At 33.7% G+C, this 14,337-nt stretch overlaps 1 protein-coding gene and 1 pseudogene across 1 annotated transcript; both read left to right on the top strand.

The window, feature by feature from the left end:
* Window positions 1-3,296: 3,296 nt before the first annotated feature.
* Window positions 3,297-6,834, top strand: LOC112089142. Its single transcript, XM_024160119.1, has 7 exons — window positions 3,297-3,332; window positions 3,411-3,466; window positions 3,692-3,815; window positions 3,910-4,114; window positions 6,248-6,337; window positions 6,421-6,510; window positions 6,599-6,834. Exons 1-7 carry the CDS (start codon window positions 3,297-3,299, stop codon window positions 6,832-6,834), a joined length of 837 nt encoding a protein of 278 aa, XP_024015887.1.
* Window positions 6,835-7,559: 725 nt separating this feature from the next.
* LOC112089141 lies at window positions 7,560-11,678 on the top strand (annotated as a pseudogene).
* The last annotated feature ends 2,659 nt before the right edge of the window (window positions 11,679-14,337 follow it).

Raw genomic sequence — 14,337 nt, 5'->3', positions numbered from 1 at the left:
ATGCTAAAACTATGTTGCAGGGAAATACCTCATTTTCTTCTTTAGATGTTTTGGAGCTGATAGCGTACACCGTTTGCTCATGAAAAGGAGTTTTGACCGCCCCAGCAGATGTATCAAATGAACATTGACCTGTAAGAATAGAAAAGGGCTGAAAAGTATCTGACCGACTATTTGCCGCGGGTGGAGGCTGCATGACCGCGGGTGGGGAGTGGTTTGCCGCGGGTAGGAGTCTCACGACCGCGGCTGGAGGGCTGTTGGCCGCGGTCGCGTGAGTCGTGACCGCGGGAGAAAGACTTCGAGATGGTTCAGATGTTTCATCTTCTCCTTTGCCATCTAAACTGGTTTTTGGGTCCTCCAACTCTGTCTCCTCTTCTTTTAGGTCAAGATCTTTGATGGGAAGCGTCGAGCCGTTTGTTTCACATCCTTTCATAAGCTTCTTGACCTTCTCTTCAACTTCATTTAGGGCACACACTACTTTGTCAACGGTTGAGTCGATTTCTTCGGCTTTGTCTTGAACCTTGTGTACTCCATCCCAAATTTCTTCCACATAAGAGTAAGTTTGGTTGTTGTGGTCGTTAATAGTTTCTTCTGCTTCATCGAGCTTAACCTCTAAGGTGCGGATGTTCCCACTGGCTTTGCGAATGCAAACTTCGTTTTCTCCAACTCGTCCTTCGACTGCTTCTATCCTCTCCTTGATAGTCTCAGCATCCTTGTTTGCTTGAGTCTCGATGGTTTTAACTTGAGCAGAAAGATCTTCAAGCTTTTTGTTAAAGTGAGTTGACATGCTGTCAATTTTCTCGTGAAGGGCGGCTCTTGATGTGGCTTGAACGGCGATTAAGTGCATGACCACTGTTTCTAGTCAACTCAATCGGTGACTGAGCTGGACGTTTTCATCTTGGTGGGGCAGACGACAAACAGGATGTCTAGGGTTTGCCATTGGAGGTACGTATGGCTCGTTCTTGGCTCGTTCTGGAACGTTCTGTAGTCTTCGGTTTGAATTTCTTCATAGAGATTGCGTAAGTACTGCTTCTCTCTGCGTCTGGTGGCTTGAGGAGTGTTATAGAAACCTTCCTCATAGTGTGGATTTCGATTTATAGAATCCATATCTTCTGAAATGGAAACAAAATAACCGAAAAATGGAAATATGCAGAAAAAGGGTTCTAGAGTCGATTTACCAACCTTTCCTAGGGTTTTGCGGAAAAGAAAACGCGTGCCTTCCCCGGCAACGGCGCCAAAAACTTGATGTGCTTGTGTGTGAGGGTTGTCAAGTTTTACCCTAAATGAAATCAATAGCCGCAAGTGCACAGCTGATCGATTGTAGTACTTAGGGATCGAATCCACAGGGAAGGAGGATCTTTCCTGCAAAAACCTTCGAAAGAAATATAAAGTAAGGAAGTCTAGAACCAGGCGAGTTTTGTGAGGGTTTTGGTGGTGTGTTTAAAATGCAAAAACGAATCCTAAAGAGAAAATACGGGAATTAAAATGACCTAATAACTAAACTTAACGAAAACGGGTAAAAACGAGAAAAACGGCTAACCTAATTGCTTGAATGAAAATCGATTGAAAGAGTAAATAAACTAGACTAAAGCTTGAATGAAAATCGGTGTAAATCTATAAGAAAAGAGGCGCTGGGGTTCATGGAAGTTTTCTCAGGGGTATGAACGATTCAAAACATTGCTCGAGAGTAAATTTGATAAGATCTTAGCTTAAACTTTTCGAACTGGAGTCACGGACGTATGAATACGCCACTGTCGTGATCATAGACAACTATCTCTCTCAACCCTGACCAGTAGGTTTCCACTCTGGCCCTGGAAAAGAAGAGGTGCATTATGTTTAATACTCGTCAGCATTCACAAATTGCCCATAGGTAGGTTTCCACTCCTATGTTTGTTTTGCTCTCCCAAACTAGATCTGACACCGGATGAACACTTTCGTGTCACCAAGCATCTGGATCGGATTGTAGTTCATGACGCTACTCTCATGCAGTAAAACCGAATTCAGAAAAAAAAGTTCTAAGATTCGGCTCAAAAGCTCATGGAATCCTCACCAAACATATAAATCCCCATCGAAAATCCCTTAATCCCAACAATAAAACTACTCAAACATAATGAACGAAATCAAAAACATAGTATTAAAAAGTAGAATAGAAACCGAAATTGAAAAAGAAAGAACAAGGGTTCAAGAGACAGATCTCTCTCTCCCTAAAACCTAAAAACATAGCTTAAAGTAAAATTTCTGTAAAGTATTTTGTCTCTCTTCTTCTCTCTTTAAAAACGACCTAAATGACATGTATTTATAGTCTCCAATACTCTTTGGTGTCTAGGGTTCCGGAATTGTGGCTGGGAAAATGATACAGGCTTAAGAAATGGGCCTTCAAAGTCGGAGTTAGCTGGCCGCGGTCGGGATGTGCGTGACCGCGGGAAATGGGTGGCTGGCCGCGGTCAGGATGTGCGTGACCGCGGGAAATGGTATATTGGCCACGGGTGGAAACGCTTGCCGGCTGGTTTACGGGACATCTTGCTCTTCGCGTATCTTTTGATTGAACCGTTGGATTGCCAAGCTGTAAAGTGTGCTGGAAAGCTGATACTTCCATCTTTAAGATCTCCAAATTTGAGCTGGATCAGACGGTGAGAAGGCCCTCAATCGGAGGTGAACTTCTGACGGTTTGACTCTGAGCTGAAATCTGGTTTTCTATCCATTTTGTTAAGCTTTTCCCAAAGTTATCTGAAAAGAGTCTTGGAACTACAAATACTAGAAAAACGTAATAAAAGTACTTAAAAGCAATTAAAAACACAGAGAAAGTATTTCAAAACGATCCATAAAAGTGGTCAAAATACGGTGTTATCACATGCACACTTTGGGGAAAGCTTGGTGATGAAGTCTGTTCGGCTTGTCGGAGTGTGGGTGAAAGGAGTGTCATTCTTGTGATCTGTTTTGGGAAAATAAACATTTTCAAAGGTACATATTAATTTTGTTTAGTCATAAATTTGTTCTTTCAATACAACACCATTGTTTTGTTTTGTTTGTTAAATATTGTAGGTGATCGTCGAATTACAAGTAGTTGTCAAACAACAAAGGTTCTGATTGATTTGAATGATCCCGATGTCATTGTCTTCAAGAATAGGTAATTTGTCTATGTATATTATATATATGTCTTATCATTACGATTATGAATACAACTAATACTATTACCTATTATTAGTTTACCTAAGAATTGCGGATGTATTACCTTCTTGAGTAGCAAACCTCAACAAAGGGTTTCTTATGGTGATGAGATTCATTTCGATCAGTTTTCAATGGTCACTATTTCAGAATTGCAAGATTCTCTTGAGGTATATGTCATTTTAAAACTTTGGTAGCGAAAACGTATAGATTATATAATTTTGACATTTGTATTTTTGTTTCTTCAGGTTGGGAAATGTAAGATCATGTGCACAATCTACGCGGTTGACACAGACTGGTCATGGTTTTATTTGCACTAGGTGTGGTAAAAAAGTATACAAAATTCCAAAGAAGGAAGATCAAAAAATGACCAAGAAGAATAAGACCCTTTATTCATGTGATACATGTGATGCAAAAGTGTCCTTTGTGAGTGCGAGGTAAAATGTTTTACTATTTTTTTAGTATTTGTCTTAATTATTTTTTTAACCGTGTATTTGAATATTTTAATACAATTTTTATATATTGCTAGGTACAAACTTCATCTTTGCGTTATGGACGATACCAAAAAGATCAAGTGTTTTCTTTTTGATAGAAACGCACAAGATATTTTAAATCAGAAAGCTGATGAAATTCTCAAGGAGAACTTCGATGAGGTATTAATTGTAAATCTTAATCTATGATACAATTTTAACCCTATATGAATAAAGACTTTGTTTGTTTAAAATGTCAAGTACGTTATATACTTAGATACAAGAACCGGATGTCCTTCCTGATGCACTGCAAAATTTGATTGGGAAGACTTTTCAGTTTCTGATTTTTGTTGAGAAAGAAAATATATACGGAGGTAGGAATACATACAAAGTCGGGAAGGTTTGGAAAGGAAATGATGTTTTATCCGCTGATGAGGTGAATGAATCTGAAGATATGGGTGATCAGAGTTGGCTATTGTCTGGTAATAAGGTATAATTTTGAAATTTAATAGTTTGGATTGCATATAATAAATTGTATATATTAATACACGTTATTTGGCCTTTTATGTTTATATTTATATGTAAACCTTGTTGGTGTCGCTGATAAACACGCTGAGGCAAGAGCCTTCTTATGAGATGGAAATTTGACAAGGGACTCACTCGTGCACATGGATCTAGAAAAGTGATGGGCGTGATATAGCGAAAATATGGTTATTTGAGTACGTATTTTCTCATGTTATTTTGCTATTGTTGTTCAACTTTTTGTTGAAATTTGTTCGGATGATACTCATGCATTTGTTCTTGAACTTTAATAATTTATTCTTTTAATTTAACCATTACTACGTTTACGTTATTTTACAAATTACGTGTGTATCGTGTTAATTTTATTGGGTCCGAAATTAATATTGCCTAATGTTTTCCAGTGACATATTTGAGTAATTACTAGTATATGTATGATGAAGAAATTGGAGATGAATCATACACTTACTTCGGAGTACATACCTTATTTTTATATTTTTCAAGATATTTTCCAATATTTATAGAAGATATATTCATTTATTTGTAAATGATATTCTATGGGAATTTGTGATAATTGAGTCAACTGTATCTTAATATGTTTTAATTAGAGCAGACTTTTGGGGAATATGAAACACACAGATGAAACGTGAGTAGTCACCTTACTTTTACGACTATAAATAAAAGTAGAAGGGAACTTTCTTCACTCAAATACAATTCTCTCTACAACTATTTCTCTCATGTGGTCCTCAGACAGACGTACAAAAACTATATTTACATCCAAAAAAAATGTTTATCTACTAAATATTTTTGTACATCTGTCAAGGATCACATCAGAAAGAAGTAGTTTATTTATATTTCCTAATTTATACCTAAGTAAATTAATAATTTAAATCTCAATTTTTTTTTATGTAGATGTTCGTGGAATGAATTTTAACAAAAAATGATATTTTATATAGTGGGAAATTCGATTGCATATATAATATATAATCATATCGACTGAATATGTGAATAACTTAATTATATACTGTCTTAACGATTTACAGTATGCAATTAATAAATTATAATATTTTGCAAATATACAGCGTGAAATTGTAATGGCAATGTTTTTAAGATGCTTCATATCTATGGTAAGTAACAATAATTTTTATGTACATAATTCGATTTATGGTAGATTATTCATATATGTGAATGATAATTTCATATAGATTGATTATGTTCATTTATCAATTTGTATTTTGAAATATAGAGAAATCTTTACATATCATAATTGATTAATAGATATTGTTAAGATTCACTTGTAGGATTTGCCGCCGTAAATTTAACCTAAACTCTTTCGTTTTATTCTTAGTCTATCTTCCCTCCCTAATCCCCTCGTTTTTTGCTATATTTTGATCTTAACGAGGAGGTTTTATGAGAGGTTAAATTATGCCTAGGATTAAACATGTTGATCGGAAGAATAAACAGAAGACTTTGTTGTCTGGTTGGAGCAGCCAAGTTTAATTTAGGGTCATCATCTACCAATTCGCTTACTCAGAAATCAGATATAGTGGATAATCATTTTGAAAACGAGATCAAAGTTCATTCTCTATTTCCAAAAATTTTGGTAGACAGAACAAATACTGAATCCCTAACTAGAACGCATAATCAATTTTCTCCTACCGTATGTGATGGACTGGAAAACTGTAAGTCTTAAATTGATGTTTAGAAACTATTTTCTTTAAATCGTATATTATTATCGTTAACACAATGGTTATAAATTATTAAACTTTGTATGCGACATTATTATTTCAATAATCAGCTTTACATACTCAAACAAATTATATTGGGAAAGAGAATTATTTCACATTAGAAAAGAGAAAGCGGAAGCAACCAGAATCACTATCTTCATGTGAGTTATATATGTTTGGCATATTAAGGTCCTTTATATATAATGTACCTTGATAAGTATTGGTTTTCGTAATCTTCTTTTTGTTTTTTATATATAGCCGACCTATCCCAGTTGACATCAACGAAGTTAACTAATTGTGGGTCAAGTAACAAGTCAACCAAGTTTGTTTTCTTAGAAAATGGAGATTCATCTTGTATACGAAATGCAGATGCTATATCTTCGTATGAAGATTATAAATGTAAACATGAGATTGGTCAGAACTACAACGAGAATATTTTCGACCATCAATATCGTGAAGGTAAGTATTTATATTGCAAATAATTTTGTGCTCAGAAAATATCGTTCACTTGCATTTCATATTGGTTTACATTCGTCTGTCAGGACATGTTGATTATAGTAGTCTTGGTGTTGATGATACCAAAGATATGTATGATGATGTCGTCTTCCCAAACAAACACTGGGATTCAGAAGGTAATATTTACCTTCACGCTGTATTGACTTAACGTGCAATTATATACACTTACACCTTTTTAACTAAGAACAATTATATAGTTTATAGATGAGTATGATTATGAACAGCGGTTTGACTGTAGCAGTCTTGATGGTTTGTCCGATGAGGAAAACTATATTATGGATGAAGCTGGCGAAGAAATTTCATCTGACAATAAGGAACCTGAAGACTATGTTTATGATGTCAAGAGTTTAGCTACTATGTTGCAAAAAGCGTTTTCTGTAGGAGTCTCTAATAATAATAATCCTTTCAGCGAATATAAAGGTATTTCTTTCCAACGCTAAATCTTATGTTATGTAATTCACATATTAATTTATTATAATGTCGGACTACTTTTATATTCAGAATATAAAAATGATGGCTATCCTTCATATGAGTGTAATTATTGTGGTGCAATTTTCTGGTATGATGAACGTTTAAACAAAAGAAGAAGAGCAAAGAATCTTATATTTTCTTTGTGCTGTTCGCAAGGTCAAGTAAAGCTACCATACCTTCGAGATTCTCTAGAGGAATTAATGCATCTTTTTACATCTGTCGATGATCTAAACAAACATTTTTGCGAGAATGTTAGACCCTACATTATGCTATTTTCAATGAGTTCTATTGGAGGTAAAGTAGATAGGTCTATCAAAAATGGGCGTGGACCATCAATGTTCCAGCTTAACGGAGAGAATTATCATCTGATGGGAAGTATGCTCCTTAAACCTGGTGATGTTGCAAAGTTTATTAGTTATTTATTGTTGACACTGATGAAGAAGTACAAAATCGTTCGACCATTATGAGGTAAAAGTAATGATTGAATTCATATTTATTATTACATTATTTTAATAATAATATTTTTTTTCTTGCAGCAAAAGTAAAAATTCTATGAAGGTGTCTAAACGTAAACAATTCAGGAATGAATTAATTGATAAGCTGATTAAGATGTTAGATAAGGTGAACCCTTACGTGAAGAATTTTCGAGCTGCTAGAGACAGATTCAAAATTGGATCCCAACGAGGAGCTTCATATGAGACTTATAAATGATCGCTAGAAAGACTCAAGGATATATAATATGCCTACTGCGTCTGAAGTGGCTGCGTTGATCCTTGGTGATCTGAATGATGATATGTGTAAGCGTGATATAATATTGCAGAAACAATGCAGCAAGCTGATAAGAATTAGTGAAATTCATCTTTCATACATTGCTCTAGAGTATCCTTTGATATTTCTGTATGGTGAAGACGGTTTTCATATTCAAATTGAAAGATGCTTTGCAAAAACTGGGAAGAAGAAACGGAAACGAGAATATATTAGTATGAGACAGTTTTTTGCATTTTGTATACATGAGCGAAAGAATGAATGTCACACTTTTCTGCGGGCTAAGGTTATTCCAGCAGTTTCTGGTTGATGTTTTTACCATGATAGAGGCAAATCGTGTCGGCTATCTTGACAAAAACCAGACATCACTGAGATCTGAAAATCTTGATTCAATAGAAGATGCATCAAATAAAGGTAAAAAGAATTTGTGTGATCAAGGTAGAAAAACGTATTTGCCTCCTTCATTCACTGGTGGACTTCGATATATGACTCAATGCTACTTGGATGCAATGTCTGTATGTAAACATTTTGGGTACCCTGATCTTTTTATCACCCTTACATGTAATCCAAAGTGGCCAGAAATCACAAGGTATGTGAACGAGCGGAAACTCAGTTTTGATGATAGACCAGATATAATTTGTCGGGTGTTCAAAATGAAGCTAGAATCTATGATGATGGATTTTGCTGATAACAGACTCGGTATAGGAAAAGTTGTTTCTGGTTAGTAACTTTGACATTCTTTAATATTGACATTTGTAATATCAATATTATACAGTTTATTCATTGATATATATTTTCATAATTTCAGCCATGTACACCATAGAGTTTCACAAGAGGGGTCTACCGCATGCACATATACAATTGTTTTTAGTTCCAACTTCAAAAATTCCTCCTGAAAAAATCGACAATGTTATATCAGCTAACATACCCGACCGATATGAAGGGTCAGAGCTTTATGGAATTGTTTCAGAAATGATGATTCGTGGACCATGCGGTGAAATTAATCCAAGATCACCATGCATGTCGCAAGGGAGTTGTACAAAAATGTATCCTAAACAGCATGTTGAGACAACATCTATTAATAAAGAAGATTTTCCTTTGTATAGGAGGAGGTCACAGCTCAAGAATTACGTTGACAAAAATGGATACAAATGTGGTAATAGATTTGTGATACCCTATAACAAGAAGTTGTCTCTTCGTTATCGAGCTCATATCAATGTTGAGTGGTGCAACCAAGCTTCTTCCATTAAATACTTATTTAAGAATATAAATAAAGGATTTGATCATAGCACAGATTGTAAAAGCTGATGGAGGAGATAACAGTCTGTGATTCCACACATGAATGTCAAGCAAAGAAGAAAAATGAGATTAAAGACTTCTTCGACTGCAGGTTCGTTGTAAACATTTATATTTGAACTACTGTCAGAATAAAAACTATATATTAAATTGAACATCGTTAGTTGTTTACTTCTAACATACTATTTTATTATACAGATATGTATCTGCGTGTGAATCGGCATGGCGAATCTTAAAAAATCCAATCCACAATCGTACAACCCCCGTTGAACACCTTTCATTTCACTTACCAGACAAACATTTGGTATATTTCAAGGGCGATGAGATGGTAGAAACGGTTATCCATAGGGAAGTTGTAAAGAACACAAAGATGACGGCTTGGTTTGAGTTAAACAAAAAAGGCGGTAAATGTAAAACACTCACGTATGGAGAAATTTCTGTTTACTATACGTGGGATAAATCACTTCGGATGTTTAAACCAAGGAAAAGAGGTTTTGCTATTGGAAATATTACTTATGTTCCACGTAAACTAGAAGAAGCTTATTATTTGAGGATTCTTCTTAATGTTGTCAGGGGTCCAGAATCTTTTGATGACATCAAATCCTACAATGATGTGGTATACCCTTCTTTCAAGGAAGCATGTTATGCTTGAGGGTTGTTAGAAGATGACCAGGAGTATATTAGTGATATTATTAGAATGAGTTTTACTGCTACAGAGTCATTTTTAAGACGACTATTTGTTATAATGCTTGTATCTGGTAGTTTGTCTCGGCCTGAATATGTTTGGAAACAAACCTGGGAAGTTTTGTCAGAAGATATTGAATACATGCGGCGACAGCATTGTAATCGGTCAGGTTTGATATATTCCCTACCGTTTTCTTATTTATTTTATTGTATCTTTAACGGTATTGTGTTAAACCGTATTGCATTGTTTAATTTGTTACTGATTAGTAAACTCATTATACATATAATTTACACGTTTTGCAGGTCTTATATTGGATGATGCTGATAAGAAAAAGTTTGCCCTTTTGGAGATTGAGAAGATCTTGAAATTTCACAATAGTTCTTTGCAATTCTATACATCAATGCCTAAGCCTCCAAAAGATGGGCTTAACAACGATAATGTCTTAATAATTGATGAAAAATTAATGATAGACAGGCATTAAAAGAAATGCATGATAGAGACATTGTGAAGCTTACCACTGAGCAAAGGAAGATTTATAAAGAGATTATTGAAGCAGTTGAGAACAAAAAAGGAGGCATTTTTTTTTTGTATATGGATTTGGAGGTACTGTCAAAAATTTCATTTGGTCTCTTTTGTCTGCTGTAATAAGATGTAAGGGTGATATTGTGCTAAACGTTGCTTCAAGTGGAATCGCATCTTTGTTGTTACAAAGAGGTCGGACAGCTCATTCGCGTTTTGGTATACCTATTAACCCAGATAAATATACTACATGTTCGATGAAACGTGGTTCAAAAGTTGCGAATTTGATAAAATAAGCATCTCTTATTATTTGGGATGAAGCACCTATGATGAGTAAATACTGCTTTGAATCGTTAGATAAAAGTTTATCTGACATCATGCAGAATGACGAAGGAGGTGTTTTCGGTGGGAAAGTTGTTGTATTTGGTTGAGATTTCAGGCAGATTCTACCTGTCATGCATGGTGCTTCAAGGGGAGATGTTGCTAATGCTGCATTGAACGCATCCTATATCTGGGATTATTGAAAAGTTATAAAGCTAACAAAAAACATGAGGTTACTGACAAGTGACTTGAGTGTTGAGCAAGCAAATGAATTAAAGGAATTTTCTGAATGGATTTTAGATGTTGGCGAAGGTAAAATTGCTGAGCCAAATGACGGTGAAGCAATGATTGATATTACTGAGGAGATCCTTATAATGGATGTACATGATCAATCAAAGCAATATGTACACAAATTTACGGAGAACAAACATCGTTTCAGGAGGAAAAAGAGGCCAAATTTTGGCAAGAAAGAGCAATACTTTGTCCAACCAATGAAGATGTGAACAATATAAATGAACATATGTTGTCGAAGATGACTGGTAAATACAATATGTTCATCTTATATGATTGTGTTTATTGGTTTGTTTTTGAAATTTTATTCTTACTTATATTAATATTTTGAACTAATTAACACAGGGGTCAAAATTATATCTGAGTTCTGATACTATAGATCCTGCTGACTCTGGAGCATTGCAAAATCATGCTTTTACTCCTGAGTTTTTAAACAGTATAAAAGTTGCTGGACTTTGCAATCATTGTATTACATTGAAAATAGGGTGTCCTGTGATGCTGCTTAGGAATATTGACCCTAAAGCGGGATTGATGAATGGAACGAGACTTCAGATTACACAAATGGTGGATTTCATGATAGAACCAAGAGTTATTACCAGAGATAAAGCTGGAGACAAATTTACTATTCCACGATTGCTGATTACTCCATCTGATACAAGATTGCCTTCTAAATTAAGACGTAGACAGTTACCGTTGGCAGTTGCATTCGCTATAACCATCAACAAAAGTCAGGGACAATCATTATCAGAAGTAGGTTTGTATTTACCTCGTCCTGTGTTTTCTCATGGGCAGCTATATGTTGCAATATCTTGGGTAACATCGAAGAGAGACTTGAAAATACTGATAGTAGATAGAGATGACAATCCACAAAGGCAAACAATGAATGTTGTATCCGAAGAAGTATTCCGAAATTTAGGAAATGATCGTGATGATTAAAAAGGTATGTTTTTCGTATTTGTTCTGTTAATAATATAATGCATTTATTATGTAAAAGTTTTTGTTTTTATGTTTTATGTAGAGGTGAATGCGTCACTGTATTCCTATGGTTATTATATGATTCAACTTGGTGTTGTTTATCGTTTGATGTTGTTATATTTTTCAATTGAACAATATATGTCGAACCAATTGAAGTATTATTTATTTTTTGAAATACTGTGTCATTTGGTTAATTGTTTTGGGTTTTTATGTCGAAGTGTAATTTTTGATATGACCCATTTATGATAGAAACTAGGTAGAAGATTATATTTTGGTATAATGACCGTTTCTATTTGCAACTTTGTATGTTTGTATTTATTTCTATCGATTATATACCTACCAATGTTTACCTTTATATATATCGAACTGGTAGTTTACGGTCGTATATATAACAGGTATTAATAATTACAATTTATTTTAAATTAATTTATTTTACCTTAACGTATATCGAACATGTGTTAATAAGTTGTATGCTACGGAATAAACTGTCATAATGTTAGCTTTTTAACTTCTCAATACTAATTATTATCGTCTCGGTAACTGATTGGAGTTGCAAGCAACGAAACCATATACTAAATCGAATAAATATGATTTATAATTGGATGATGATAATCAGTCATTGTTATTATCTTGAATAAACAGTGATAAGGTCGGCTTTTTAACTTTTTAATTTTTTTATAGATTAATATTCTTTGATTATGTATAAATGTTTAATTTATATGTGAATAATTTTCGTTGTTTTAAACTATAGCAATTTACTCTGTTTTTTGTATTTAATAATTAATAAACAAACTTATAGACATATTCAATAACTGATCCTACATAGATATGTGAGATACTAGACACTTTGTTTCTTCATGGTAATCATTACCCTAAAGAATATTACATTTTATATTTCAATTTAAGACAACCAATAGACTAAATCAATCTTCACAAATTAAGATAATTTTATATTGCTAAGTGTGAAACGGTTATTATATAACATATAAACCAAAAACGGTAATCATAAACTACTTGCATATTTATGAAATAAAAATTGTAATATCTAACAAGTTTTTTTGAAGTGTATATTTTTGAAATACCCTAATAAAATGTGTCATATATAAACATATGCAAGTTGCATAAAAAAACTAGAGACAATTGATAATTGAACCTACATGACATTTTGTCTTCTAACTAGCGATATATCAATAAATATTTACCAAATCGGATTTTATGATTTCTATCAAAAAAATTGTATTTTTATTATTTATATTTAATAGATACGAAAGATACCAACGATATTAAATTAATAGGAACTAAATTAAATTTTTAATTCAATTAAGTGTACTAACTAAAAGGTATTGCATTAAATTCTATGCAAAATATTTAAATTTAGTGAATTTTCCAAGGGAGAGTTTCAGATTTAACCCATATTTCAAAGTCAAACACAAAACTAACCTCTTTTTTTTTCTCTCTCCAAATTTTGCCAATTTTATCTTTCCCACTTAAACTATTAACGAAAATGCCATTATACATCTAATAATTCGATTTTTCTTTAATTGGCTAAAGTCTTCTTGAACCTTCTAAAGACTTTTTAATTACGAGAATGCCATCGTCTTCATTACCTTCAACCACCATGAACAACCATGAAAATGGAATCAATGCTTATCAACCAGTTTTAAAACTGTAATAAAACAAATATTAAGCTCATTCACTCATAACCTTGCTCATTCTATAATAATTTCTTCTCCAAAATATCTGGGCAAAGTTACAATGCTTCGCACCATGCTTTTTCGGTGAATTCTGGTTTACTCGACACCTGGGTTGTTTAATTTCGGTGAAATCCTAAGTTCTGGGTGGATAAGAGAAACTTAGGGGAGCTCAATTTTGTTAAAGGTAATCCTCGCACTTCAATTTCTCCACATTTCAGATTTTATATCGCGAAAGTAGACTTCTCGTGAACTATACTGAAGTCTATGAGTCAACATAAGGTTATTTTTGCAATTGACTTTTAAAAAGTAGACTTCATTAAACCTCACGAGAAGTCTACTCGATATCCTTTGAAAACAAAAAAAAAGCATAATAGACTTCATTTGAAGCCTTAAGAAGTCTACGAAAAAAAGAGGTTATTTTTGTAGTTGACCGTATTTTGACTTTTGGATTTAGACTTCATTATGAAGTCTACTGTTTTCGCCTGCATACGAAGTCTACTTTCAAGTTACTTTTGTAGTTTGACCAAAAACGTATAGGTCATTTTTGTGTTTGATTTCTGTTTTTCAAAAATTAAAAAATTTAAAAAATTCCAAAAAGCTTTCAGGAGACTTCACAAAGAAGGTCTACAAACTGTAGACATCTCTGTGAAGTCTACTTATTGTGTTCGGTCAAACTTAGAAGGATTGTTTTTTTGAGTAGACTTCATTGTGAAGTCTACAGTTTGTAGACTTCTTTTTGAAGTCTACTGAAGCTTTTTGGAATTTTTTAAATTTTTTAATTTTTGAAAAACAGAAATCAAGCAAATGTGAAGTAGACTTCTCCTCCAGTCTACATTTGAAGTCTAAGTAAGAAGTCTACTTTCCTATGTTTTTTTAAAAACGCATTTTAAGCAAATGTATAAACTATTTTTCAAATTTTTTGGTTC

Source organism: Eutrema salsugineum, unplaced genomic scaffold (assembly GCF_000478725.1).
Source record: "Eutrema salsugineum unplaced genomic scaffold, Eutsalg1_0 scaffold_12, whole genome shotgun sequence".
Lineage (NCBI taxonomy): Eukaryota > Viridiplantae > Streptophyta > Magnoliopsida > Brassicales > Brassicaceae > Eutrema > Eutrema salsugineum.
The sequence above is the reverse complement of the archived record's forward strand: the minus strand, read 5'-3'. Positions and strand labels throughout refer to the sequence as shown.